Source organism: Heloderma suspectum, chromosome 9 (genome assembly GCF_057233095.1).
Source record: "Heloderma suspectum isolate Gila_16-S chromosome 9, 16-S_ref, whole genome shotgun sequence".
NCBI lineage: Eukaryota > Metazoa > Chordata > Lepidosauria > Squamata > Helodermatidae > Heloderma > Heloderma suspectum.
In genome coordinates, this window is record NC_139466.1 from 1437950 (window position 1) to 1464703 (window position 26754).

At 52.6% G+C, this 26754-nt stretch overlaps 1 protein-coding gene across 1 annotated transcript; it reads right to left on the reverse strand.

Moving 5' to 3' along the window:
• Positions 1 to 3904: 3904 nt before the first annotated feature.
• On the reverse strand, positions 3905 to 10524 carry BMP15 (bone morphogenetic protein 15). Its single transcript, XM_084813403.1, has 2 exons — positions 9947 to 10524; positions 3905 to 6410 (listed from the first exon to the last, which is right to left on the reverse strand). Exons 1-2 carry the CDS (start codon positions 10293 to 10295, stop codon positions 5533 to 5535), a joined length of 1227 nt encoding a protein of 408 aa, XP_084669529.1. The 5' UTR covers positions 10296 to 10524; the 3' UTR covers positions 3905 to 5532.
• Positions 10525 to 26754: the final 16230 nt, after the last annotated feature.

A 26754-nucleotide genomic window follows, 5' to 3' on the forward strand; every position in this document is an offset into this window, starting at 1 on the left:
AGTGTTTTGTATGGAGGATGTGTGCGCACCCCCACACACGCCACCCTGTGTCTGGGAACAGCCCAGGCACAGATTTACTGCCTTGTCTGCTGTTTGTGAGAACTGGCTGGGAGGATTCTTCCAGGCCAAGGGCTCTTTCACCACCAGTCAGAAGGTGCTGTGCAGCTATCCTGCCTTTCCTCCTTAATGGATTTTCTGCAGTAAGAAATACCCGGGGGGGGGGGGGGCTCCTCATCTGATGTTTGCGAGAACGAGTGAGGCTCCTGAAGCCCCCACCCACAGCAGCACACACTGCAGGGCGTTTCAGACACATCCTTCTCCTTGTCGGTCTCTGGTCATTCACCGCTCCGTGGGTTTTCCCATGGGCAGAACCTCCTGCTGTGTGAACCCGACCTTGAAGGGAGCCCAGGGCTGCTTGTGCTGGCAGGATATCGCAACACCTCTGCCGAAGGAATCCCACTCTTCGGGCCCACAGCAGCCGCTGTGTCTGTCCGGGAGTCAGATGCCAAAGAGCAGGCAGGCAGGCAGGAGCTGGGGAAGAGGGCCCCAGCGGGCTCTTCCTTCTGCCCGGCAGGACTCCTCAGGCCCACCTGAAAGGGCACCCGGCGCTGCCCTGTGGACCAAGCCAATGCTCGTTGCACCATTTCTGCTCTGAATGATTCAACGGACTTGGCTGAATGATTAACTGGTGCATTCCCCAGCGTCCAATCGACTCCGCACCTGGCTCTGCGCTCAGGTTTATTTACTCCTGCAAGCTGGCTGGAGCCCCGCCAAGTGCTCAGCTCCCACCGCCTCCTCCAAGGCAGCACAGCCTGGCAGGTGGCTGAGGAGGATCAAAGGCTCTGGAAACAGAAGAAGCCTGTCCTACCTGGATCCTCTGAAAGCCAGGCCCACCAGCTCACCTTGAGGCCCTGTCTCCATCCCCACTGCAGCCCCCCTGAGACTGCAAGCATGCTCCAAGAGGGAAGGTGGGACAGCATTTCTCCCAGAAGGATCTGGGATGGGGGGGAACATGCAGGAATGGCTGCTCCAGTCTGGGTCATGTAGTCCATTTAGTGTGAGATACACTGTAATGCCTACAGCCAAGTAATGCACCATGATGTAGGGGGGAAATCCTCAGGCAGAAAAGCCTGGCCGGTGATCAGCCCCCAGGCGATGCCTGCTGCTGCGAATTCTGACAGGTCAGGTTGCTGCATAATGGTTACCGAGGAATATGGAGGAAAGGACCTACAGGGGCTCAGAATGACTGCAGAAAGTTCCGTAATGGCAGTGGCCAAGTTCCACCCCACAGGGAAGTATGTTCCTTTCAAGCACTGTGTGACCCCAGAAGACCGGATTTTACACTCGGCTTTTCTTGCTTCGTGTGACCCTGACAGACCAAAGCCGGTTCCATGACAATCCGAGTGACACTCCGCTGTGCTTCTCATTCCGTTCTTGTGAAAATGCCCCTGCTGGTCACACCATTTGTTAAAGAAATGAGAAGGTGATGGCGGGGTGGCTGGGAAACGTTGGGAGGCTTCCCTGGAATGCGATTTTGGAGGAGGTGACGCCGCCTCCGCCGCCTCTCTCCCCCAGCCCCAGACCCCGCTACAGGGGTGGGGTGAGAGGGAAGGAAAACGAGAGAGGGAGGTTAGAGTTGTGCGCTGGAAGTCACTGCTGAGGGTGCAGGTATTGCTTTCCTGTGGCCACGGATTTACTGCTTCAAGGACAGCAGCAGGAGAGGGCCACTGCGCTTACATGCTGCTTATGGGCTTTCCAGGTTGGCATCTGGCCGGCCACTCTCCAGCTTAACTATGCCAGGATGCTGGCTGCTTATGGGCTTAATGCTATGCACTGGCCTCCACGTACACGCAGCCCGTGCATTTGTATACAGACCCAAACGTGACAAACCACAGCACTAGACGCCTCCGGCGATGTTTCTTTCCAGAAGCACCCCTGACATTTCTCACTGCTTGGTGACGTGGGGAACGCATAACGGGATTTTCAGAAGCTTCCTAGCTTTGCTTGAGGATTAGATGGGCATGAAGGAGCAACACAGCCATGGGCACACGAGGACTGCATGACCGCAACAGAGGGAGGGAGGGAGGGGGTTCCCATACAGAATGCCCCCCCACATAAGACCATGGTTCACCACCAGCTGTATCCCCTACCTGCAGAGATAGTCTGGCCTCAGTGATCCCCCAGCTGAGACACCACAATGCATGATTTAATTGTATTTATTACAATTCTATCCTGCCTTTTTTTTCTCTTGCAAGGAGCCGAAGGTGGCTTACATGGTCTTCCTCTCCCTTTTACCCTCACAACAACCCTGCAAAGTAGGTTCGGCCCAAACCCAGTGAGCTTCATGCCCAAGTGGGGACTAGAACCCAGATCTCCCAAGTCCCAGTCCAACACTCTAACCACTACACCACACTGGCTCTTCTACGTGGGGCTGCCTTTAAAGATGGTTTGGAAATAGCAGTTCCTCCAAAATAGGGCTGCTAGACTGCTTCCTGGGACTGGGCCTCATCAGCCTATTATGCCAGAGCTCCCACAACTGTACTGGCTCCCAGCCCATTTCTGGGCCCAATTCAAAGTGCTGGTCTCGACTTTTAAAGCTGCCCGTGGCCTGGGGCCAGCATGGCTGAAGAATGACCTTTCTCCTCATGTGCCTCCCCAAGCACCCATCCTCTGAATGCCTCCAGAGACACCCTTCTCCAGGCTCCCCCATCCTCTGAGGCACATCACATAGTTTCTGGGAACAGGCCTTTTCTGCGATGGCACAGGCTTTTCAACTTCTGTTGATTTGTTGTACTCAGATTATTTTGATATTTCATTTTTTGCAGCTTTTGGTTTATTTTTCTGTGCTGGTTATTTTACAGTGTTAAGATGTTATTGTGCCTGAAGGGCCGGGCAGAAATCTTCATAAAGACATATAAAACAGGTGCACACACCCCGTGCCATCATGCTCTTCCTGCAACACCAGGCAGAGCACTCGCAAGACGCTTGCCAGGCCCCAGGGATGGCTGAACTTGACCCAGCTGGGAGAGAAGGCCTGGCCCAGCCAGCCCAGAGGGCTGCCCAGGTCAGGGCTGTTGACATTCCAGCACCGCTTAGGAACTTTGCCCAGGCCACTGTCCACACCAGACATATGCTGGAACAGGAGACCTTCAACCTGCTGGCCCGCAGCAGCCAACAAGTTGCCCTTTGAAGCCAGCCAGCCTGAGAGCCAGTGCTGGGCCCCCAGGGCCTGCCCCATGCCTCCTCCCTCTTCCATGACCAGGCTGTGTGTCTCCCAGCTTCTTTTCCAGAGGATCAGACGCTGCCATAGAGACATGAGCTAAGATGAAGGGGCATCTCTCCACACCATTGCCTCTGCCCTCTGCCACCCTCACCATTCACGGAAACATCATCCGGTGGTTGCTCTTCCAAGAAAAGGGGCATTGGTCATGCAAGTGAACATTCTGGCCAACGTGGGCCACCCGTTCTCATGACAAACCTGAGTGAAGGATGCACTGCTTGAGGCCTCGTGTCCAAGGGTTCCTTCTTGCACCTTCAGACTGCCTGCCTGGCTCAAATGCTCTCTGCATCGCTCCTTCTCCCCACAGCTCTGTCCTCTGCCTCTTCCCCCTACCTGGTTTCTACACACCTCTCCTCACAGAGTTATCTCCAGCCTGTGCCAAGCAGCTCCAGGCCTCAAGGGAACTCCACCGTCACTCCCTCTCAGCAGGACAAACACAACACCAATAGCTCAAGGACAGGGCGGGGGGGGGGGGTCCTGCCGTTCAGCCTTGAGGTCCTTGATTTGCTTCAGAAACTGTAGGGGCAGGATGTGGGGTGCTGGGCTTCCCTCCCGCTCCCAGCCCTGAGTCTTTCCTTCCTCCCATCCTTCCCCAAATCAGAGGCTGACGTCCTCTTTAGCAAAAGAAACCAGATTTATTTACACATCTCATTTAAACACACCAGGTAATAAATAGAAAGATCCCCCAGCTTATTGGCAATTCATTCAGGTCTGGGAAGGCAACAGCGTGTGAAGGAAGGAAGATTGAGGCTGAAAAAGAAGTACCCAGAGACAAATGAGGAGGGGGATGATGCGGTGGCCCACCAGGAGCCATTTGCAGACATTGCCTTTAAAGTGCTTCAGATCGGAGGGGGAGGGGGATTGTGACACAGAAAAGTGCCCCCACCCCCTACCAAAAGCCCTCAGCCAACACAGGTGCCAGAAGGGGGCCTGGAGGATGGGACTGCAAAAGATCAGTCTACACAGGGACCACAACACAGCTGCCCCCCACCGCTGCCCCACACAACAGGCCAGGACGTGGAAGTGGCCATCCCTCCTGGACAGATCAGGCTGAGGGGGCCTTCGGCCAGCCCCTGATCCACCTGGACACGCAGCCCCTGACAGCACTCTAGTTCAGCTTAAAACACCCATTCTATTCTTTATTCCCAGGAACAGACTTAAAAACGTCCCAGTTCTGGGGAGCAGAGGGGCTCTTGCACCAAACATCTCCTGCCCACCCCTCTTCCCACAAAGCCATTTTTAAAAACCTTCAGCATTCCATTGGTTAACTTCTCCCAACATTGCAGGTGACAATTACAATGTGATTTTATTTGTGTAGTGAGACGGTACAAGGCAGCAAATCCAAGAGGAAGGAGAACAGAGCATGAAACAACCACTGTACAGCAGCAGTAGCAAGAATCCACCAGCTCAGACAGCCCAAAGATGGAGCAGCCTGCGCTGACCACAAGCCATGGTGCTGGTGGGAGAGAAGAGGTCCAACGGGGGCATCCCAGGAAGAGGCAGGTACTCTCTCAGCTCCTGAGTTTGCAGAAATCCTTTTTCATCCAAACAGATTAGAGGAAGTGGCCAAACTCCTGAGTCAAAGAGGAGGCATGGCCCGCCAACCCACCCACATGCAAGCAGCTGTTTCCTGCCCCCAGCCGTCATGGGGAGAAGGCACAGCTTTCCAGAAAGAAAGAAAGAAAGAAAGAAAGAAAGAAAGAGAAAGAAAGAGAAAGAAAGAAAGGGCACTATTCATTCAGGGCCTGAGACACAAGATGAGTCCCCTTGCCAGGGAGAGCCTCAGAATGAGTCCAAGGAGAGGAGGCGCAAGCAAAAGGCGCAGCAGCCCCCTCTCCATGGCAGAGCTGCCTATGCTTCCGTCAGACCCTCCCCTGCCCCCTCTCCTGCGGTTCTGGCAGGGTGAAAGCTCCCTGCCTGCCCTCTTTCTTTTAGGAACAGCAGAGGGAGGACAACTTGCCAACATGTGCCTAAAAACCCTTCCGTAGAACAGCCCAGCAGTTCTATGTCCATCATGTTGCCAGGGAGGGAGAGAATCAGGATCCAGGTGAAAAACAGCCACATCTATTAAAATCTGGACCATCACTTAGTGTGGCTGTTGGGAAAATGCAAACCAGTTCTACAGCACATGAAGATGTCATCCTCAGAAGGCTGGGGAGCAGAGTTGATGGCAGCTGGGGAGCAGAGTCGATGACGGCTGGGGTGCCCCATGATGGGGATTAGCACCTCCCTACATAAGACCCCCCCCCAATTTAGCGGCAGGTGCAGGACTTGGCAATCATGTCATCGTACACCTTGTAGAGGATGTTGCTGTTCTGTTCGATCATGAGGACACTGATAGGGCCGTATTCGTGGGGGACGCAGACAGGGCGGGGGACACTCTGGTCCACCAGCTCATTGATGAAGTTCTGAACAATGGCATGGTTGGGGGAGTTGAAGCCATAGCGCAGGACACGGGGGCAGCTGCCCTTACAGTACTGGGGCCGGTACCAGTTGGGAGCAATGATCCAGTGGTCCCAGCCCAGCTGGCGGAAGCTGACTCGGAAGGGGTGGAGGGTGCACTCATTCTGCTTGACGCGGTCTGTGCAGCTGTAGCTGGGGAGGTCCAGGGCAAGCTTGCCCACTTGCCGAGTTCTGCGGGTGTGAGCTGGCCTGCGACTGAAAGGTGCTCGCTCAGAGCTCAAGCCCCCCAGCTCAGCCTGGAGGCCTCTCCGGGTGTCATTGAGGTAGAGCAGCAAGAAGGGATCATTCAGCAATAGGGTGTCCTCCCAGCCAGGGTCCGGTGGCAAGCCCCAAAACTGCCCCAGAAAGGCACAGGCATGGCTCACACGGACCACCCAGCTCCTGTGGGCACCCCAGGCCCACAGCTGGAGATGCGCGGAGAGGTCCATCTCCACCCAGCTCTCCTGGGAAGAGGTAGTGGTGGCATTCCTCCTGTCAACGCGGGGGGGAGCCAGGCCAAGGGTGACCAGCGGTGCGGTTCTTCCCCTGGAGAGCAGCTCAGCTGAGCACAAGAACTGGCCGTGACTTGAGGACTGAGTCCGCGCATGGACCACCGTGGCCCTCACCAGGTGCTCCACCTGTGGCTTGATTTCCAGGCGGTAGTCGAGGTGCCAGACCAGCCAGGGACCTGCAGAAATAAACAGGGGGTCAGGCCCCGTTTCTGGATGAGAGAGAGGAAGAGGAGCATGACCTAGAGCGCCACTGTCAGGCTCCTGCGTCCCCATGCCCAGCCCTTTCTCTCTTCTTCTCCCCTCACCCCCCAGTTCTGCTTAACATCCAGCCTTGTGAAGAACTCTGGAGAATGTAGAAGATTGCTCACTATTGCGAGACATATTTTAGTCGATCCTAATCAAGGTGACTCTGCTGTGTTTTTTGTTGACCAACAGCACAGCTAGCTCCATTTTACACCTGGGTAAGGGGAGAGTGAGTTCCATGGCCAGAAGGGTTGATGGCAGCCACCAGCCCTGGGGCAGGGCGGGGGGGGCAGGTCAGGACCAAGAGCCCTGTAGAAAGGCAACAACGTGGAATATTCCATTTCCTACTCCCCACTGTAGACAGATTTACTTTCACTGAAAATTGGGAATGTGGTGCCTTCCAGACTGCCCAGCAATCGAGAACTGCTTTATAGTGTGGTCCGTTCAGCATGTTCATTCCCCTCCCCACACTCTGAGGTGGCCAGCGGGTTTTGTGAGTACTCCAACGTGTTTCCAAGTCACAGTTCAGCACCACCTGGGAAGTCCTCAGAAAGAAGCGTCACACCAGACATGGCACACGGGGCTGTGCATCTGCTCCCTGGCACAGACATGCAACATGGCCAAACCCACTCCACTAAGCATCAGCCTCCATTTCTTTATTTGCCTACTGTCCAATCCTATGTGTGTTTACTTGCAAGTAAAAGCCAGGGAGTTCAAGGACACTTCTTTCCCCGTAAGCATGCACATGATTATGTCTTCAGGCAGTCCACTTATTCTTGCTCTTTACAAGACCACTTTTTAAAACCATCTTGTGATGGAGAGGCAGGCTGTGGCTGCCAGACTACAAAAATCAAACTCACTGAACTAGCCAAAGTCTGAATCCCCATGGTTGCAGAACCCTAACCGTGGCCCAACTCCACCTGGAAGTATGAGGTGGGAGGGCAGGCCTACTTCTCTTTCAGCAGAGGAAATCGAGCTGCAGGCCCATATATACTGGCTGAACGACCCTTCATCTGCACTGGCCCCACTCACTCTGGAGTCCTGCTGCAGAAATCTCTTTTTCTCCACACTTGCTGCTGCAGCTAATCACCTAACAGCAACATCAATCCTTAATTGATATTGTGTGTACTAAAGCAAGAGAAAACAGCACAAGATACACAGGTCAGATTCACACATAATGCTAAGCCAGGATTTGTTTAGCCTACTTGTGGATTGTTTGAAAGTCTGAACACGCACCAAGCAACAAATCATGGTTTAGTTTTTTGGCAATAAACCCCCATTTGAAGCCATGGTTTGAAGTTGGTTTACGAAATCTGGCTTGCTTTTAATCCTGGCTTGTTTGCTGTTGTGCCTGAACCAGAATCCTGGCTTGCTCCTGTTTTTTTTTCTGTAGCCCACCCAAGCCTCTTGTCAGTCCACAGAGATGCAAGGTGAGACTGGCTGAAGGGACTGCTTCAAGAGCTGAACTGCTCTCACTTGCTTCTTTCCCAGACTCCTCACCCTCTTCGTTCTCCTTGGCAACACTCTTCTTTCTACACTCGACTCCTTCCTGAGCACAAGGCAGAGGTTGGTTTTGTTTTCCAAATGCCAAAGCATTTATTTGTCTCTGCAAAGTACAACAGAGACGCCCGTTTCACGGAAGGGAAACTTGTGGTGCTCAGAAAAATGACAAAGCTCCCCCACCCCCGCGAGAACACACAGGCAAAGCCCAAGTGCGCTACCCCGCCCCCCCCGGAACACAGGAAAATATGCATCTCACTCAGTCCCAAAGGTGATCAAGCCCGACCGCTCATTAGAAGGACAGATGCTGAAGCTCAAATATTTTGGCCACCTAATGCGAAGACAAAACTCTCTGGAAAAGACCCCGATGCTGGGAAAGACTGAAGGCAAAAGGAGAAGGGGACGGCAGAGGATGAGATGGCTAGATAGCATCACCGATGCAATGAATATGGACTTGAGCACATGCTGGGAGAGAGCGCAGGACATGCTATGGTCCATGGGGTCACGAAGAGTCGGACACGACTGAACAACAACAAATACATCTCACAATCCAGCTCTACAAAAAAATCACAACCACACAGACAGAGAACACATACACCCCAGAAAACACACACACATATAAACACACAACCCCACCCACCCACCAATACACAGGCAAAATAGGCCTTTACTGCTACTAGGGTATTTGCGATAACAGCTGGGTACTGGCAAAAGAGGGAGACAAAACAAGCCAGGACTTGGCCAAAAAACTGTGATTACTTTGCTTGTCTGCAAGACTGGCTCTGGCTTGTTCAACAAACCATAGTTAAAACCAATCTTGGCTTAGTGTTATGTGTAAACACAGCAGTCTGTCGTTGGAATGAGCTACTGTTTCAAGTGTTAAGACGCTCCTGAGTTGCACAAGACTCTTCACCCGAGGCTGCTAACCTAGGCCACAGAGAGGCTTCATCATGAACCAGCATCAAAGAGGGGCTAATGTCAGCAGTAAACTTACTCTCCCCTTCCCCCACCCCTGCTCCATTTTCCAGGAATTCCCTGTAGCAAGAGATTGGCTTGATTAGGAGAAAACACACACACACACACACACACACACACACACAGCATTATGACATCATCCTAAAGCTATGCAAGGCACTGCTTCATGCCTACAAGGAATTCTCTTCCTCCTGTGGAAACCTTAATCCAGGAGTGGAGGGCTCCAAATAGGATTCTGGAAGCCTCTCACTCGATTGCATGCTGCAGCCTCCTCCTTGACCAGATATGCCCCCTGCATTTGTCTGCTAGGCAAGCAGTGGGGGCCGCACATCATTGCCCCAGGTCTTCCGTTCTGAAGGTGGAAGAGGCCTGCAGCAGCTGCAGAAGGGGCTCCTACTACAGTTAGGGTCCCCTCCCCGCTCCCTGGAGTCACAAGGAGCTCCCTCCCTCCTGCTCTCTTCATAAGCACCGAGGAAAGCTTGCTGCTACTCTGTTAGCAAGCCCCCACCCGCCACCCCAGCAGCACAGAGCCTAATTCCCCTGAACCGCCACAGCTGTGGACTGGCAGGCAACCCCTGGAAGACGGGAAGGAGCGATGCAACCGGGGAGCGAGCGTGGCTGGGTGTGTTTCGGTCAGAGGGAGGCGGCGATCTGCAGCCAGGGCCGAGCCCATCTCGTCTCCGCCTGGAGAGGAGGTTTCCTGCCCAGCCCCCTTCTCCAACGCGCAGCAATCGCAGATACGGCTCGCCGTCGCCTCCCTCCTGGGCTGCCGGAGAAGGCGGAGGGAAACAGGACGCCCACGGGCAAGGCGCCGCAAGAGCGCCCAGGCCACAGCAGCGGAAGCGGCCCGCCTCCCCGGGGCGCCTGGAGACACGGAGCGGCGCGGCCGTGCCCGCCCGCCCGCCGCCTGGCTGGACCAGGGCGGGCGCGCCGGGCGCCTCCGAAGCGCCAGCGGAGCCAGGCGGATCCTGCAGGCGCGGGCCCTGCAACTCACCTGTCCCCGGCTGGCGCGCCTTGGCGCAGGGCTGGACCAGGCGGACCGCGCTGGTGCCGAGCTGCCGCTTCGCGCGGGGCTGGCCGTGCCGGTCAGCCGCGCGCCGGTACAAGTCCAGCATGTAGCGCAGCGGCGGCCCGCCGGCTGCCCTCCCGCGCCGGCCCTGGGGCCTGCCTCCGGGCGGGGCCTGGCTCCGGAGCACCTGGACGAGCGGCAGGGAGGGGGCTCCGGGGAGCGCGCCCGCTGCGGCGGGGGCCGCCGCGCCCTCCCCCAGCCGGAGCTGCAGCGGGAACAGCAGGGCCACGAGGAGCGCGGGGCGCCCTGGGCGGAAGGGGCTCAGGCCAGCCATGGCGGAGGGCGGGCCGGGGGCGCAGGCGGGAGCTGCGGGCCCCAGCGCCAAGGCGGGCGTCCTCTGCCCACGCAGCGAAAGGCGGGGCAGAGGGCGAGCCCAGGCCAGGCCAGGCCCCGGGCCACGCCGGCCCTCACGCCGCCGGCCTCATGCTGGGCTCTCCCAGGCAGCCGCTGCCCGGGGGTCGCGCGGGGCTGCCGCTCAGCTCACGCACGCCCTCCCGGGACCCGCCCGAAGGGGCCGGGCCGGGCCGGGCTGGGCCGGGCGGAGCCCCACGAGCCCGGCAGGGCCGGTTCACGGCCGGCTGGGCAGCCCCCTGTCCCAAGGCGGAGCCCGCGCTGGCGAGCGGCGCGCCCTCCCCTCCCGGGCCTCTGCCTGCTGGGGCGCGAAGGGAGCTGCCCCGCCCACCCCCTTTAAAGGCGGGCCTCCGCCGGAATTTAAAGAGGCAGCAGGCTGCGTCGCCTGGGGGAGGGAAGCGGGGGCGGAACGGGGGGTGGTGCGGGCTTTGCGCCTCTGCTCGGCCCGCAGCCCGGTGCCGCCGGCGCGGCCAGGCGTCGGCTCCTCCTAGCGGCAGCGGACTTTCGCCGCCAGAGGGAGCCCACGGTTCAGCAGCCGGCGCAGGAGCTGAGCTTCCCCGGGCGTTGGGCCCCTTCCCGAAACATCCAGCGAAGTGGACTCCAGCGCGTGAACCCTTCTGCCACGACACATCTGCCGGTCCGAGCACACATCATTGCAAGAGCCTTGTGGCGGTCCAGGTGCCTCGTCCTCCAGGTCCCATCATCCCTCACCATGGGCTACGCTGGCCAGGGCTGATGGGACAAAACCTCTGGAGGGCCACAAGTCCCCCCCCCCCCCCGCCATGAAGACTGAGCAATTTATTGTGGCATAATCTTCAAGGGCCGGGATTCGCTTCATCAAACACATGAAGGGTTGTCCTCACTTGGCTGCCTGGAGTAACACAGCCACCCCTCTGGAAGTTCTCGGCACCGAATGATGCCATGCCATGCATCTCTTTTCATGGTGTGGTCTTCAGATGAATTTCTACTTAGCTTACACATTTGGGGATAGGGAAGGTTGCTTTATCTTTACACCACTAATCAAAATGTCAATGTGCCTTGGAATAGAGCTCGAGAGTGTGCATGGGGGGTGGGGAGACCTTTATTTCTTGCAAGGCTATTTTTTTATATTCTTGAAACCTGAGCTGCTCTATGCTGAGTGTAATCCAATCATCTTAACCTTACTCAGCAATTTCCTTTGTCTCAGAGAGCACCCGTGCACAAAAAAAAACCGGATCTGTACACACATGACCACATCAAGTCCCAGTTGGAGTTTCTGAACCAGTTACAGGGGCCAGCCAGACCGCTTATTAGGTTGATCCCCAATGGGGCAGTTGGTTGAGGGCTTAATACAAGGTGGAGGCACCAAGTAAAGATCTTGAAAAAGGATCTGCTCCGAAGTCAGACTGAACCTGAACAGCACACCTGGCTTTGGAACAGCATCCCAAGAGATAAGTTCAGCAGGCCTGGAGAAATGGCCCTGCAATTGTTGCTGGACTGCAACTCATCAGAACAGAAGAGCCCTGCTGGGCCAGACCCAAGTCCTCTCGAATTGAGCGTTGTGTCCCATAACGGCCAACCAGATAAGAACATAGGAAAATAAGAGGAGCCCTGCTGGATCAGACCAAGGGTCCATCTGGTCCAGCATTCTGTTCATACAGTGGCCGACTAGCTGTCGACCAAGAACCCACAAGCAGGGCATGAGCGCAACAGCACCCCCCCACCCATGTTCCCCAGCAACTGGTGTACATAGGCTCACTGCCCCTGGTACTGGAGGCAGCACATAGCCATCAGGACTAGTAGCCATCGATAGCCTTCTCCTCCAGGAATTTGTCCAACCCCCTTTAAAAGCCATCCAAATTGGTGGCCATCACCACATCCTGTGGTAGCAAATTCCATAGTTTGACTATGGGCTGTGTGAAGGAGTCCTTCCTTCTATCTGTCCTGCATCTCCCACCAATCATCTTCATGGGAGGGCCCCGAGTTCTAGTATTTTGAGAGAGGGAGAAAAATGTCTCCCTATCCACATTCTCCGCACCATGCAGAATTTTGTACACCTCTATCATGTCTGCCCTTGCCCTCCTTTTTCCCAAGCTAAACAATCCCAGCTCTTGTAACCTGCCCTCATAGGGGAGATGCTTCAGCCCCTTGATCATTTTAGTTGCCCCTTTCTGCACTTTTTTCCAGCTCTACAATATCTTTTTTGAGGGGTTTGGTGACCAGAACTGGACACAGTATTCAGAGTGTGGTCACACCACAGATTTGTATAGGGGCAGTATGATGTTGGCAGTTTTATTCTCAATCCCTTTCCTAATTATGCCTAACATGGATTTTGCCTTTTTTACAGTGGCCGCACACTGGGCTGACCATCTTCACTGAGCTGTCCACCACAACACCAAGATCTCTGGTCGGTCACTGCTAGCTCAGATCCCATCAAGCTATACTTGAAGTTGGGATATTTTGCCCCAGCGTGCATCACTTTACACTTGCTTACACCGAACTGCATTTGCCCTCTAGATGCCCATTCTCCCAGTTCGGAGAGATCCTTTTGGAGCTCTTCACAATCCCTTTTTGCTTTAACCACCCTAAATAATTTGGTGTCATCTGCAAACTTGGCCACTTCACTGCTCACTCCTAACTCCAGATCATTTATGAACAGGTTGAAAAGCATTGGTCCTATGTGGGACCCCACTATTTATTCCCTCCACTGAGAGAATTTACCATTCCTACTCTCTGCTTTCTGTTCTTTAACTGGTAACTGATCCATAAGAGGACCTGTCCTCTTATTCCATGACTGCTATGTTTGCTCAGGAGTCTTTGGTGAGGGACTTTGTCAAAAGCCTTTTGGAAGTCCAGGTAAACAATGTTTACCAGATCATCCCTGTCTACACATTTATTGACACTTAATGCTGCTCGTTAACCGTGCCAGTGACCTCTTGGACTTGGTGCTACCTTTCCTAACTGGAGATATACATTTTAGCTGGGCTTCTATTATTGTAGTTTTGAGTAATCACCAAGCATTCTGAAGGGATTTAATCCTCTTGACTCACCCTTTTAACTTCCTTTTTACCAGTTCCCTCATTTTACAGTGATCCAGTATTCCATTTCTGGGCAAGATACTGGAGCGCGTGGTAGCCTCCCAACTCCAGGGATTCCTGGATGAGACAGATTATCTAGATCCATTTCAATCTGGCTTCAGACCCAATTATGGGACAGAAACAGCTTTGGTCGCTTTGATAGATGACCTATGCTGGGAACTAGACAAGGAGAGCATGTCCCTGTTGGTTCTGCTGGACCTCGCAGTGGCTTTCAGTACCATCGACCATGGTATCCTTCTGGGCTGCCTCATTGGGATGGGACTTGGAGGCACCGTTTTTGCAGTGGCTCCATTCCTTCTTGGAGGGGCGGACCCAGAAGGTAGTGCTGGGGGACTTATGTTCAACTCCCTGGCCATTGGCCTGTGGAGTTCCTCAGGAGTCTGTTTTGCCCCCCCCCCCGTGCTATTTAACATATACATGAAACCATTGGGAGAGGTTGTCCAGAGTTTTGGGGTTCACTGTCACCAGTATGCTGATGACACCCAACTCTAATTCCAAAGAAGCTGTTACAGTCATAGAATCATAGAATAGTAGGGTTGGAAGGGGCCTACAAGGCCATCGAGTCCAACCCCCTGCTCAATGCAGGAATCCAAGTCAGAGCATCCCTGACAAATGGCTGTCCAGCCTCGTCTTGAACGCCTCCAGTGTGGGAGAGCCCACCACCTCCCCAGGTAATTGGTTCCATTGTCGTATTGCTCTTACAGTCAGGAAGTTTTTCCTGATGTTCAGCCGGAATCTGGCTTCCTGTAACTTGAGCCCATTATTCCGTGTCCTGCACTCTGGGATGATCGAGAAGAGATCCTGGCCTTCTCTGTGACAACCTTTCAAGTACTTGAAGAGTGCTATCCTATCTCCCCTCAGTCTTCTCAAGGCTAATCAGGCCCAGTTCTTTCAGTTTCTCTCCATAGGGCTTTGTTTCCAGTCCCCTGATCATCTTTGTTGCCCTCCTCTGAACCCTCTCCAGTTTGTCTGCATCCTTCTTCAAGTGTCGTGCCCAGAACTGGACACAGTACTCCAGATGAGGCCTTACCAGTGCTGAGTAGAGGGGAACTAGTACTTCCCGGGATTTGGAAGCTCTGCTTCTATTAATGCAGCCCAAAAGAGCATTGGACTTTTTTGCAGCCACATCACATGGTTGGCTCATATTCAGCTTGTGATCAACAACAATTCCAAGATCCTTCTCGCTTGTAGTGTAGTGGTTGAGCCACGTATCCCCCATCTTGTCACTGTGCCTTTGGTTTCTTTTTCCTAGGTGCAGAACTTGGCATTTATCACTATTCAATGTCATTCTGTTGTTTTCTGCCCAGCGCTCCAGTCTATCCAGATCACTTTGAATTTTGTTTCTGTCTTCCAAAGTATTAGCTATCCCGCCCAAGTTTGTGTCATCTGCACATTTGATCAGCATTCCCTGCACCTCCTCCTCCAAGTCATTCATACAAATGTTGAAGAGCACTGGGCCCAGGACTGAGCCCTGCGGTACCCCACTCGTTACCTCTCCCCAGTTTGAGACGGTCCCATTGATAAGCACTCTTTGAGTCCGATTCTGTAGCCAACTGTGGATCCACCGGATCGTTGTTTCATCTAGCCCACTTTGAGCTAGTTTCCTCATCAGGATATCATGGGGCACTATGTTGAAAGCTTTGCTGAAGTCGGTGCTAAATCGGTGTCTGTCAGCAGTAATGGACTGGATGAGAGCAAATTGAAGCTTAATCCAGACAAGACAGAGGTGCTCCTGGTCAGTCGAAAGGTAGATCAGGAAATAGGGATTCAGCTTGTGCTGGATGGGGTTACATTCCCCCTGAAGACACAGGTTCACAGCTTGGGTGTACTTCTGGATTCAGCCCTGTTTCCTGGCGGTGGCCCGGAGTGCATTTGCACAGTTAAAGCTACTGTGCTAGCTGCACCCGTTCCTTGAGTTGTCTGACTTGGCCACATTGACACATGACTTATTTACATCCCATTTGGATTACTGTAACATGCTGTATGTGGGGGTGCCTCTGAAGAGTGTTCAGAAACTTCAGCTAGTTCAAAGAGCTGCTGCAGACTGTTGACTGGGGCTGGCTACAGGGAGCATTCAACTCCCCTGCTAAAACAGCTCCACTGCTCCCAGTCTGTTTCCGGGCACAATTCAAAGTGCTGGTAATGCCCTATAAAGCCCCATACAGCTTGGGTCCAGGTTATCTGAAACACTGTATTCTCCCCTATGAGCCTGCTCGTTCCCCAAGATCTTCAGGGGAGGCCCTTCTCATGATCCCGCCACCACCACAGGCTTGTCTGGTGGGAACACAGGAGAGGGTCTTCTCGGTGGCTGCCGCAAAGCTCTGGAACTCCCTTCTCAGGGAGGCAAGAGTGGCACCCTCCTTGGTAGGTTTCTGCAGGCGGGCAAAAACTTTGTTCTGGCAGGCCTTTGGGGATACATAGTCTGGACCTGTGAGAATATGATGGAGTGGTACTATTGTTTATATTATTGCTGTCTTTTTTAAATTCTGATATTTTATACAATTTTAATACTATTGATGATTTAATTATATTTTTAACTTTGTATATTTCTATTTATATGTTTTAACTGTACAAGTTTTTAATGTTGTAAAGCTGCCTTGAGTCCCAACATTGGGAAAAAGGTGGGATAATAATAGAGACATTTCCTCTTTTGGAGTCAAATGTGATGGTGTGTTGGACTTCCTGGGCAATTTTCCACTTAAATATATATTAAATCCAATAGCACTGTGATCACTGTTTCCAGTTGGTTCAACAACATTTACATCTCATCCTAGGTCCTGGGTGACACCACTTAGGAGTAAATCCAAGGTCGCCTCCCCTCTGGTCGGTTCCATGACCAGCTGTTCTAGGGCACAATCGTTTAGGGCATTGAGATTTAACCCAAACCGGATGCTTCCCAACTCCTGTCAGCTTTACCCCAGGGTTTAGTTTAAAAGCTGCTCTGCCACACTTTTTAAGTTTAGTGCCAGCAGTCTGGTTCCATTTTGGTTCAAGTGGAACCCATCCCTCTTGTACAGGCCTGGCTTGACCCAAAATGTTCCCCAGTGCCTAACGAATTTGAACCCTTCCTCCCAGCACCGCCGTCTCATCCACTCACTGAGACTCCTCAGCTTCGCCTGTCTAGCTGGCCCTGCGCGTGGAACAAGTAGCATCTCCAAGAAAGCCACCTTGGTGGCCCTGGATTTCAACCTCCTACCTAGCAACCTAAATTTGGCTTCCAGGACCTCACGATTACATTTCTCCACATCGCTGGTACCAACATGGACCACGACCACTGACTCCACCCCAGCACTATCTACTAGGCGATCTAGACAGCCGTCATATCCGCAGCAGTCGCACCAGGCAGGCAGTTCACACTATGGTCTACATGCCCAGCACAAACCCAGCTGTCCTTGTGTCTAATGATCAAATCTCCCACTACCACAAGGCCCCTCCCCCCTTGGCACATCCTCGGCATGAGAGGATATTTGTTCACCTTCCGGGGAATGGGTCCCTCCTAAGGGATCACTTCCCTATTCCTCAGACTGATGCCCTCCTTCCCTGAGACCCATGTTCTCCATGACAGCAGCGGAGCGGTCACCCTGGGAGTGGGACACAGCTAAGGGGTCCCTGAAGGCCTCATCCACCCCCCTCTCTGCCTCTCTTAGCTTCTCCAGGCCAGCAACCTGGGCCTCAAGGGAACGCACACCGAGCACACGCCTACAGCTTCCGTCCAGCAGGCAGAGAGTCGTGCATGTGGCGCTCACTGCGATAGACTGAGTAGCCCTCGCCCCCCTGCCGGCTTTCTGCCCTCATAACTGGTCTTTTATTTGGGTATGTTTTCCCTGGAAAACTGAGTGGTTTACTATGAGAAGTTGGGGAAATTATTTATAGTTAATTATTCACAGCTACTCACTCCGAGTATGGGGTAGGGAGGGAAGAGCCGACTGCCCTGACTTCCTCGCCCTGTGGCCAAACTCACAGTTTAGCGTGGAAAGCCCACCAGCAGGCCGGCGCGCAGCAGCACCCCCAGCAGCTGCAGAAAGGCGTGCTGCCTCGGATACCTGGCGGCACACAGCAGTGGGGCCACGGATAGCGTTCTCCTCCATGAAGTTGTCTACTCCCTTTTGCAGCTGTCCAAGTTGTTAGTCTCATGAGCCCAGAGTCCAGTAGCGACCAGGCTGAAGGGCCCCAGCGCCAACGGAGAAGGCCCCAGGCCAAGCACCACTGTGCAACCAGAGGCTCCGGGGCCTGGAGCAGCAACCGCGGCCCCGAGGCCTGGCTCCCGCACACTCGCCTTCTCAAGCGCCCTCACCTCAGGAGCCAGTGCAGGCCGCACCCTGGCGCATGCTCTTGGGGAGACAGCAGAGCACAAGGCTCACGGCCTCGAAGGCGTTCTGCCCTGCAGCCTGGAGAGCGCTCTGGGAGGGGGCCCCTGGACGGAAGCATGAACGCCCCTGCCTGGGCTCACAGCAGTTGCTTACCAGCACGGCATTTGGGCTCCTGCTTTGGCCCGGGATGTGGCCATGGCCATCACAACTTGCGGCAGCAAATTCCGGCATTTAATTATGTGCCATGTGGAGTATCTCCTTTTGTCTTTCCTCAACACCCCACTACTCGGTGTCATTAGGTGGCCCCATCGGGTTCTTGTCGCAGGAGAAAAACATCTCTGGATCCGCTTCCTCCGGGCCAGGCATCACCTGACGCCGCTCCGCCTCCCCCGCCTTGCCTTTTTTTCTAAACTGAAAACCCCAAGAGTTGTAACCTGCCCTCATACTGGAGTTGCTCAAGTCCCTTTTATCAGTTTGGTGACACTTTTCTGCATGCCCATCATCCCTGATCACTGGCCATGCTTGCTGGGTCTAATGGGAGTCCAAGAACATCTGGAAGGCTACAGGTTCCCCACCCTTGGGTCAAGGGATAGCTAGAGGCGGGGGGGGGTGGAATTTCTGACAATCACCATTTTCTAGCCCTGCTTGAGAAGCTGTGGGGTCTTAGTGCGCAAGCAGGCAGGTGCATGGAGGGCAGAGGGAGACACACACACACCCTTGGTGTGCTGGGAACAGGGCTCTTCCTGCTGCTGGCCCCAGTGTTTCCCTTGCTCCTGCCACATGAGATGGATTGGAGAGAGAACAAGGCAGGCATGTGTTGTTGGATCTTTGCACAGCTGCTGGCTTTTAGCTTGGTTACTACTTTGGTTTTGTTCTGTTTTAAACTTAAGGTTTTATACTATATTCTACTACATGATTGTATTTTGTGGTTTTACGTTTTGTCTTGTAAACCACCCAGGGAGGTTCAGCTAATGGGTGGTATAGAAATGAAATAAATCTCTACAGACACAGGCAAGAAAAGCGCCCTGCCTCACTCCCTTGCATCCCATTCTTTCTCAGATACCTTCTATAGTGCAGGACAGCAGAATACAGATCTCCAGGCAACCAGGCGAGGCATAACATTCCAAAATGCACTCATCCCAGAGTGCAGGACACGGAATAATGGGCTCAAGTGACAGGAAGCCAGATTCCGGCTGAACATCCGGAAAAACTTCCTGACTGTTAGAGCAATACGACAATGGAACCAATTCCTTAGGGAAGTGGTGGGCTCTCCCACACTGGAGGCGTTCAAGACGAGGCTGGACAGCCACCTGTCGGGGATGCTCTGACCTGGATTCCTGCATTGCGCAGGGGGTTGGACTCGATGGCCTTGTAGGCCCCTTCCAACCCTACTATTCTCTGATTCTATAAAAATGTTCCCCTGAAAGCAGGACTTCGCTGTCTCCATCTTGTGCTCAACATCCAACATATTCTGATCCACAAGGTATTTTTTTTTAAGGGTTAGGCAAACACTTCCCTTCCGGTGGACATCTGAGATGAGCTGCCCCTTTCCTTGGGCTGGGACTTGTTCGGCAGCATGTGCAGCACAAGGGATGATCCAGCCCTGGGGCTCCAGCCACGGGATGCTCATCTGTTTCGTAATTCAGGTGCCACCACTGAAAAGGCCCTCTCTCTTGTCCGCACCAGCCACACTTTGGTTGGAGAAGGGGACGAGGAAAGCCTAAGAAACAACACAGCTCCAGAGCCCGTCTCTGCTGTCTCCCTCTTGCCCCTTTGGCAGCACCAGTGCTTCGAGAGAAGGCCGGGCTGGGCCGCAGTGTGCTGCAGCCTGCCTACTCAGCCGCAGTGCTGCAGCTGACGCAACCCCGTCATGCCCATTTCTGCCTCTGGCGCTGGCTCTGCATTCTCTGGCGGGGAGTGTGAGTTGCCTCCCTGCACTTGGCGCCAAGATCTGAGGCGGGGGGCTGAGTGCACAAGCATGGAGCTCCCATTGCCGCAAGGGGCCCAGAGTCTGCCTCTCCAGGGGGAGGTGGCTGGATCTGGATCCAGGTCCCGGATGTCTGGCCTGTCTGCATCACCAGCAGCAAGCCTGAGTTTGGGGTGCAGGGCAGAAGAGGGCCTGAGCCAGCAGTGGCAGCCTCTTTCTGCAGGGCTCCCTCAGACTGGCTGTGTGGGGCCTGGGGCCAGGAGGAGGCAAGATGCCCAGGGAGCCACCACAGCTGCCTAGAAGCCTGAGGCTGCAGCTGGCCAAGTGCTTTGGGGCTGTCCGCGCAGGGCCTGCAGCCACCTTCCCCAACCTCCTGTCCTCCAGATGTGCTGGACTGCAATTCCCAGCCAGCATGGCCTTTGGCTTGTTAGTAGGAGAGTGGCAGTCCGAACACATCTGGAGGGCAGGAGGTTGGGGAAGGCGGGTCCGGAGAGGGGGGCTGCCAAGCCCCGTCTGCGCGTGTGCGCTTGCCTGTTGCACCTGCCATTGGCAAGGGAGGGATAATCACACAGCTCCCTCAGCAGAGCTTTGTTGTTGAGATCCAGTATATTCCGGACGTCAAAGAGCCGGATCCGGACTGGAGCAGGTTGATCTCTCCATTCAGCCTGTCTGGGCGACTTTGGGCAAGTCCTGCACAGTCCCTCTACCTCAAGTCTGTAAAGGGGGAATACGAACGACTGACTTGGTGAGGGGACCTGCGGAGGCTTTGCGCGCTGGGCCTGCTGGCTCACAGTAAGCAAGCGGAGGGTGGAGGCCTCGCCTTGGCACGCCTGGCTGGCTGCTTCTGCCTCCGGAGCCTGAAATCTGCCGGCTTGGGGGTGATGTGGTTAACGGCACCGACTGGGTGACTCACCTGCCAGGCCGTGCGCTCAGCTCGCATGGCCAAAAGCGGGCCGGCCACAGCCTGCTCGGCCACCGCCCAGCTCTGCCAATGACCCAGAAGCTTCGTGGATGCGACTCCTTGCCCCACCACGCCCAGACGCAGGGACAGCTCCGCCAGCTGGCCCCGGCTTGCTCTGCCGAGCACGCAGCCCACACCCGGAGGCTGTGAACAGGGGCCCGGGAGGAGGGAGTCACAGACACGCCCGCCACGACACAGAGGTGCTGTTGTGGCGCTTGGAGCACTCTTGGCAAAGGCGGCAGGGACAGTTGCACAACCAGGCGGGGGAGTTCGAGGCAAGGTGCGGAGTGTCCTTCCCTGAAACGAGTCCCGACAGCACAGCGGGGAGCGCAGGCCATGGCTGGCGGCCCCTGGGGGTGGGTAGGAGAGCCTGGCTGCTGGCTGGATCGGCAGCGGTTGTGTGGAAGCGGCAGTGCGAGCGCCCACAAAATCCAGGCGCCAGAGAATCCCCGGCTGCAGTTCCTTGTGGGCTTTCTTCTCTCTCTCTCTGTCTCTCTCCCTGCCTCTCGCTCCTCTTGCAAGTTTCCAGTTTTTATTATTGTGGAGAGACCTTTGCCAACATGCCAACGGCATCAGCAAAAGAAAAAAAGCCCGCCCTCTTCTGCGTGGGGGACCTTCCCGCGCACCAGTTGCTGCCTATCTGGCTCCCAGCCAAGTTTCTCTTCCAGCACAAGGAACAATCCAGGAGATTGCTTGAGCAAGCACGTCACACACACACTCTTACACATCCAAGAGTGATTTCACTTTTAAATCAGTTTTTAAAACCCTTTTTGACAGTTTTAAAGCAGGAATTAAAGGCTCTGCTATTCCAACAGGCCTTTCCTTTTTAGAACTCTCCTTCCTCTTTGTTGACTGTTTTATGCTGTGTTGTTTTTATTGTTGGATTTTTTTGTTAAATTGTTTTTAACTTTGTATGCCACCTACAGGATTTGTATACAGGCGGGTTATAAATTGCATACATAAAGAATAAATAATAATCATCCATCAATTAAAATAAACAGATTCACAGTCCAAACATCAGCTGAGAAAAACTCAGTAGCTTCAGCAAGGAGCCTTGTGGCATCTTAAAGATTAACACATTTATTATGGCAGAAGGTTTTGTGGACTACGCAGGTGACCATTTGCCAAGTGATAAGTTCCTGTAAGGTACATCTAACCATTTGGCAACCTGGCCACCTTCATTGGCCTGCTAAGTGATGAAGAGAATCTCACCCATTATTTCCCTGGTTTTCTGACCCAAGAAAGACAGGTCATGGTGGAGAGTTCTGACAAAATGTGGTCCACTGGAGATGGAAATGGCAACCCACTCCAGTACTCTTGCCAAGAAAACCCCATGGAACGTATCACAAGGCTAAAAGAGATGACACTGGAAGATGAGCCCCTCAGGTCGGAAGGTGTCCAGTATACTACTGGGGAAGAGCAGAGGGCATTTCCAAGTAGCGCCAGAAAGAGTGAAGCGGCTGGGCCAAAGCCGAAAGGACATTCAACTGTAGATGTGTCTGGTGGTGAAAAGAAAGTCCGATGCTGTAAAGAACAATATTGTTTAGGAACCTGGAATGTAAGATCAATGAATCAAGGCAAGCTGGAGGTGGTCAAACATGAGATGGCAAGATTGAACATCGACATCTTGGGAATCAGCGAACTAAAATGGACAAGCATGGGCGAATTTAATTCAGGTGACCATTATATCTACTACTGTGGGCAAAAATCCCTTAGAAGAAATGGAGTAGAATCATAGAATACTAGGGTTGGAAGGGGCCTACAAGGCCATCGAGTCCAACCCCTTGCTCAGTGCAGGAATCCAAGTCAGAGCATCCCTGACAGGTGGCTGTCCAGCCTCGTCTTGAATGCCTCCAGTGTGGGAGAGCCCACCACCTCCCTAGGGAATTGGTTCCATTGTCGTATTGCTCTAACAGTCAGGAAGTTTTTCCTGATGTTCAGCCGGAATCTGGCTTCCTGTCACTTGAGCCCTTTCTTCCGTGTCCTGCGCTCTGGGATGATCGAGAAGAGATGCTGGCCTTCTTCTCTGTGACAACCTTTCAAGTACTTGAAGAGTGCTATCCTATCTCCCCTCAGTCTTCTCTTCTCAAGGCTAAACAGCCCCAGTTCTTTCAGTCTCTCTTCTTTGTTTCCAGTCCCATGATGATCTTTGTTGCCCTCCTCTGAACCCTCTCCAGTTTGTCTGCATCCTTCTTCAAGTGTGGTGCCCAGAACTGGACACAGTACTCCAGATGAGGCCTTACCAGTGCTGAGTAGAGGGGAACTAGTACTTTCCGGGATTTGGAAGCGATGCTTCTATGAATGCAGCCCAAAAGAGCATTGGCCTTTTTTGCAGCTGCATCACATTGTTGGCTCATATTCAGCTTGTGATCGACAACAATTCCAAGATCCTTCTCGCTTGTAGTGTGGTTGAGCCACGTATCCCCCATCTTGTAACTGTGCCTTTGGTTTCTTTTTCCTAGGTGCAGAACTTGGCATTTATCCCTATTCAATGTCATTCTGTTGTTTTCTGCCCAGCACTCCAGTCTATCCAGATCACTTTGAATGTTGTTTCTGTCTTCCAAAGTATTAGCTATCCTGCCCAATTTGGTGTCATCTGCACATTTGATCAGCATTCATAGAATCATAGAATCATAGAATCATAGAATAGTAGGGTTGGAAGGGGCCTACAAGGCCATCGAGTCCAACCCCCTGCTCAATGCAGGAATCCAAGTCAGAGCATCCCTGACAAATGGCTGTCCAGCCTCGTCTTGAAGGCCTCCAGTGTGGGAGAGCCCACCACCTCCCCAGGTAATTGGTTCCATTGCCGTATTGCTCTGACACTCAGGAAGTTTTTCCTGATGTTCAGTCGGAATCTGGCTTCCTGTAACTTGAGCCCATTATTCCGTGTCCTGCACTCTGGGATAATCAAGAAGAGATCCTGGCCTTCTTCTCTGTGACAACCTTTCAAGTACTTGAAGAGCGCTATCATATCTCCCCTCAGTCTTCTCTTCTCAAGGCTAAACATGCCCAGTTCTTTCAGTCTCTCTTCATAGGGCTTTGTTTCCAGTCCCCTGATCATCTTTGTTGCCCTCCTTTGAACCCTCTCCAGCTTGTCTGCATCCTTCTTAAAGTGTGGTGCCCAGAACTGGACACAGTACTCCAGATGAGGCCTAACCAGTGCTGAGTAGAGGGGAACTAGTACTTCCCGGGATTTGGAAGCGATGCTTCTATGAATACAGCCCAAAATAGCATTTGCCTTTTTTGCAGCCACATCACATTGTTGGCTCATATTCAGCTTGTGATCCACGACAATTCCAAGATCCTTCTCGCTCGTAGTGTGGTTGAGCCACGTATCCCCCATCTTGTAACTGTGCATTTGGTTTCTTTTTCCTAGGTGCAGAACTTGGCATTTGTCCCTATTAAATGCCATTCTGTTGTTTTCTGCCCAGCACTCCAGTCTATCCAGATCACTTTGAATTTTGTTTCTGTCTTCCAAAGTATTAGCTATCCCTCCCAATTTTGTGTCATCTGCAAATTTGATCAGCATTCCCTGCACCTCCTCCTCCAAGTCATTAATAAAAATATTGAAGAGCACTGGGCCCAGGACTGAGCCCTGCGGTACCCCACTCGTTACCTCTCCCCAGCTTGAGAAGGTCCCATTGATAAGCACTCTTTGAGTCCGATTCTGTAGGCAACTGTGGATCCACATGATCGTTGTTTCATCTAGCCCACTTCGAGCTAGTTTGCTCATCAGGATATCATGGGGCACTTTGTCGAAAGCTTTGCTGAAGTCGAGGTATATGATGTCTACAGCATTCCCACGGTCTACAAGGGAGGTGACTTGATCAAAAAATGAGATCAGATTTGTCTGGCAGGACTTGTTTTTGACAAATCCATGTTGGCTTCGAGTAATCACTGCATTGTTGTCAAGGTGCTTCCAGATGGATTGCTTTATCATCTGCTCCAGAATTTTCCCAGGGATGGATGTCAGACTGACTGGTCTGTAGTTCCCAGGTTCCTCCTTTTTACCCTTTTTGAAGACAGGGACAACATTAGCCCTCCTCCAGTCATCTGGCACTTCCCCCGTCCTCCATGATTGCTCAAAGAGAATAGACAGCAGTTCTGAGAGTTCTTCTGCCAGTTCCTTTATGACTCTAGGATGCAGTTCATCTGGCCCTGGAGATTTGAACTCATTCAAAGTAACGAGGTGTTCCTTGACCATATGCCAATCGATCTCAAGCTGCAATCCTGCCCCTTCAGCCTGTACTTCGCCTTTGCAGGGGGGTCATAGACCCTCTTTTGGGAGAAGACTAAGCGAAAGTAGGCATTGAGCACCTCTGCCTTTTCTTGGTCATCTGTTATCATTTTGCCATCCTTATTTAATAGCTGAACCAACATTCTTTCCTCTGCCTTTTAATATGCACATAGCTGAAGAAAGCCTTTTTGTTGTTTTTAGCATCCCTCGCTAACCTCAGCTCGTTCTCAGCTTTAGCCTTCCTGACACCATCCCTGCAATTCTGTGCCACCTGCCTGTACTCTTCCTTTGTTACTTGGCCTTCTTTCCACTTCCTATATCTGTCCTTTTTTATTTTCAGGTCATCTCTAAGCTTTTTGTGAAGCCACACTGGCTTCTTCTGTTGTCTTCCACCTTTTCTTCTTGTTGGAATGGTTTGTAATTGTGCCTTGAGAATTTCCTTTTTTAAAAGCTCCCACCCATCTTAGAATCCTTTTCTCGTTAGAGTCGCTTGCCATGGGACCTTACTGATCATTGTTCTGGGTTTATTAAAATCAGCTTTCCTAAAATCCAGGGTACGTGTTTGACTACACGCGGCTTTTGCTTCCCTTAGAACCAAGAACTCAAGTACAACATGGTCGCTTTCCCCCAGAGTTCCTGTAACTGCTACTTTATCCACTAAGTCATCTCTGTTGGTTAGGATCAAGTCAAGGATGATCGATCCTCTAGTTCCTTCCTCTACTTTCTGTAGGAGGAAGTTATCCTCCACACAAGTCAGGAATTTTCTGGAGGGGCCATATTTTGCAGAATTTGTCTCCCAACAAATATCAGGGAAATTGAAGTCCCCCATTACTACTACATTGTGCTTCCTTGAAACATTGGCTATTTGCTTTTTGAAAGTTACATCTTCATCTTCTCCTTGATTGGGTGGCTGGTAGTAGACGCCGACCACCAGGTTCCTTTTATTCTTTGCTCCATTTATTTTGATCCAGATGCTCTCGATGGGGCTACCAAGCTCATCCTCCTGTATTTCTGTGCAGAGATATGTATTTTTCACATACAGTGCAATCCCACCTCCCTTTCTGTTCCTCCTGTTCTTTTTGAACAAGTTATATCCTTCAATTGCTGTATTCCAGTCATGAGAGTCATCCCACCATGTCTCAGTTATACCTATCAAGTCATAATTTCCCTCTTGTATTAAGAGTTCAAATTCGTTCTGTTGGTTTCCCATACTCTGGGCATTAGTATATAGACATCGAAGACCATGTGCTTCATAGTCTGGCTTTCTTCCTACATGGGTCTGAAGACTATTATTGGGCGCTATTAGAGCTGTTCTCTCCGTTGTAGCACTTATAGTCAACAAAAGGCAGTACTGGGGTACAATCTCAAAAACGACAGAATGATCTCAGTATGAATCCAAGGCAAATCATTCAACATCACAGTAATTCAAGTCTATGCCCCAACCACTGAGGCTGAAGAAGCTGAGGTTGATCGGTTCTATGAAGACCTACAACACCTTCTAGAACTAACACCAAAAAAAAAGTCCTTTTCATCATAGGGGATTGGAATGCTAAAGTAGGAAGTCAAGAAATCACCGGGATAACAGGCAAGCATGGCCTTGGTGTACAAAATGAAGCAGGACAAAGGCTAATAGAGTTCTGCCAAGAGAACACGCTGATCATCGCCAACACTCTTTTCCAACAGCACAAGAGGCGACTCTACACATGGACATCACCAGATGGTCAATATCGAAATCAGATTGATTATGTCCTTTGCAGCCAAAGATGGAGAAGCTCTATTCAGTCAGTCAAAACAAGACCTGGAGCTGAAAGTGGCTCAGATCATGAGCTGCTTCTTGCAAAATTTCGGCTTAAATTGAAGAACATAGGGA

Coding starts and splice junctions, on each gene's coding strand:
- BMP15 (XM_084813403.1), bottom strand. CDS start 10,295: ATGGCTGGCCTGAGCCCCTTCCGCCCAGGGCGCCCCGCGCTCCTCGTG. Junction 6,411..9,946: donor GGCGCGCCAGCCGGGGACAG/GTGAGTTGCAGG, acceptor TTATTTCTGCAG/GTCCCTGGCTGGTCTGGCAC.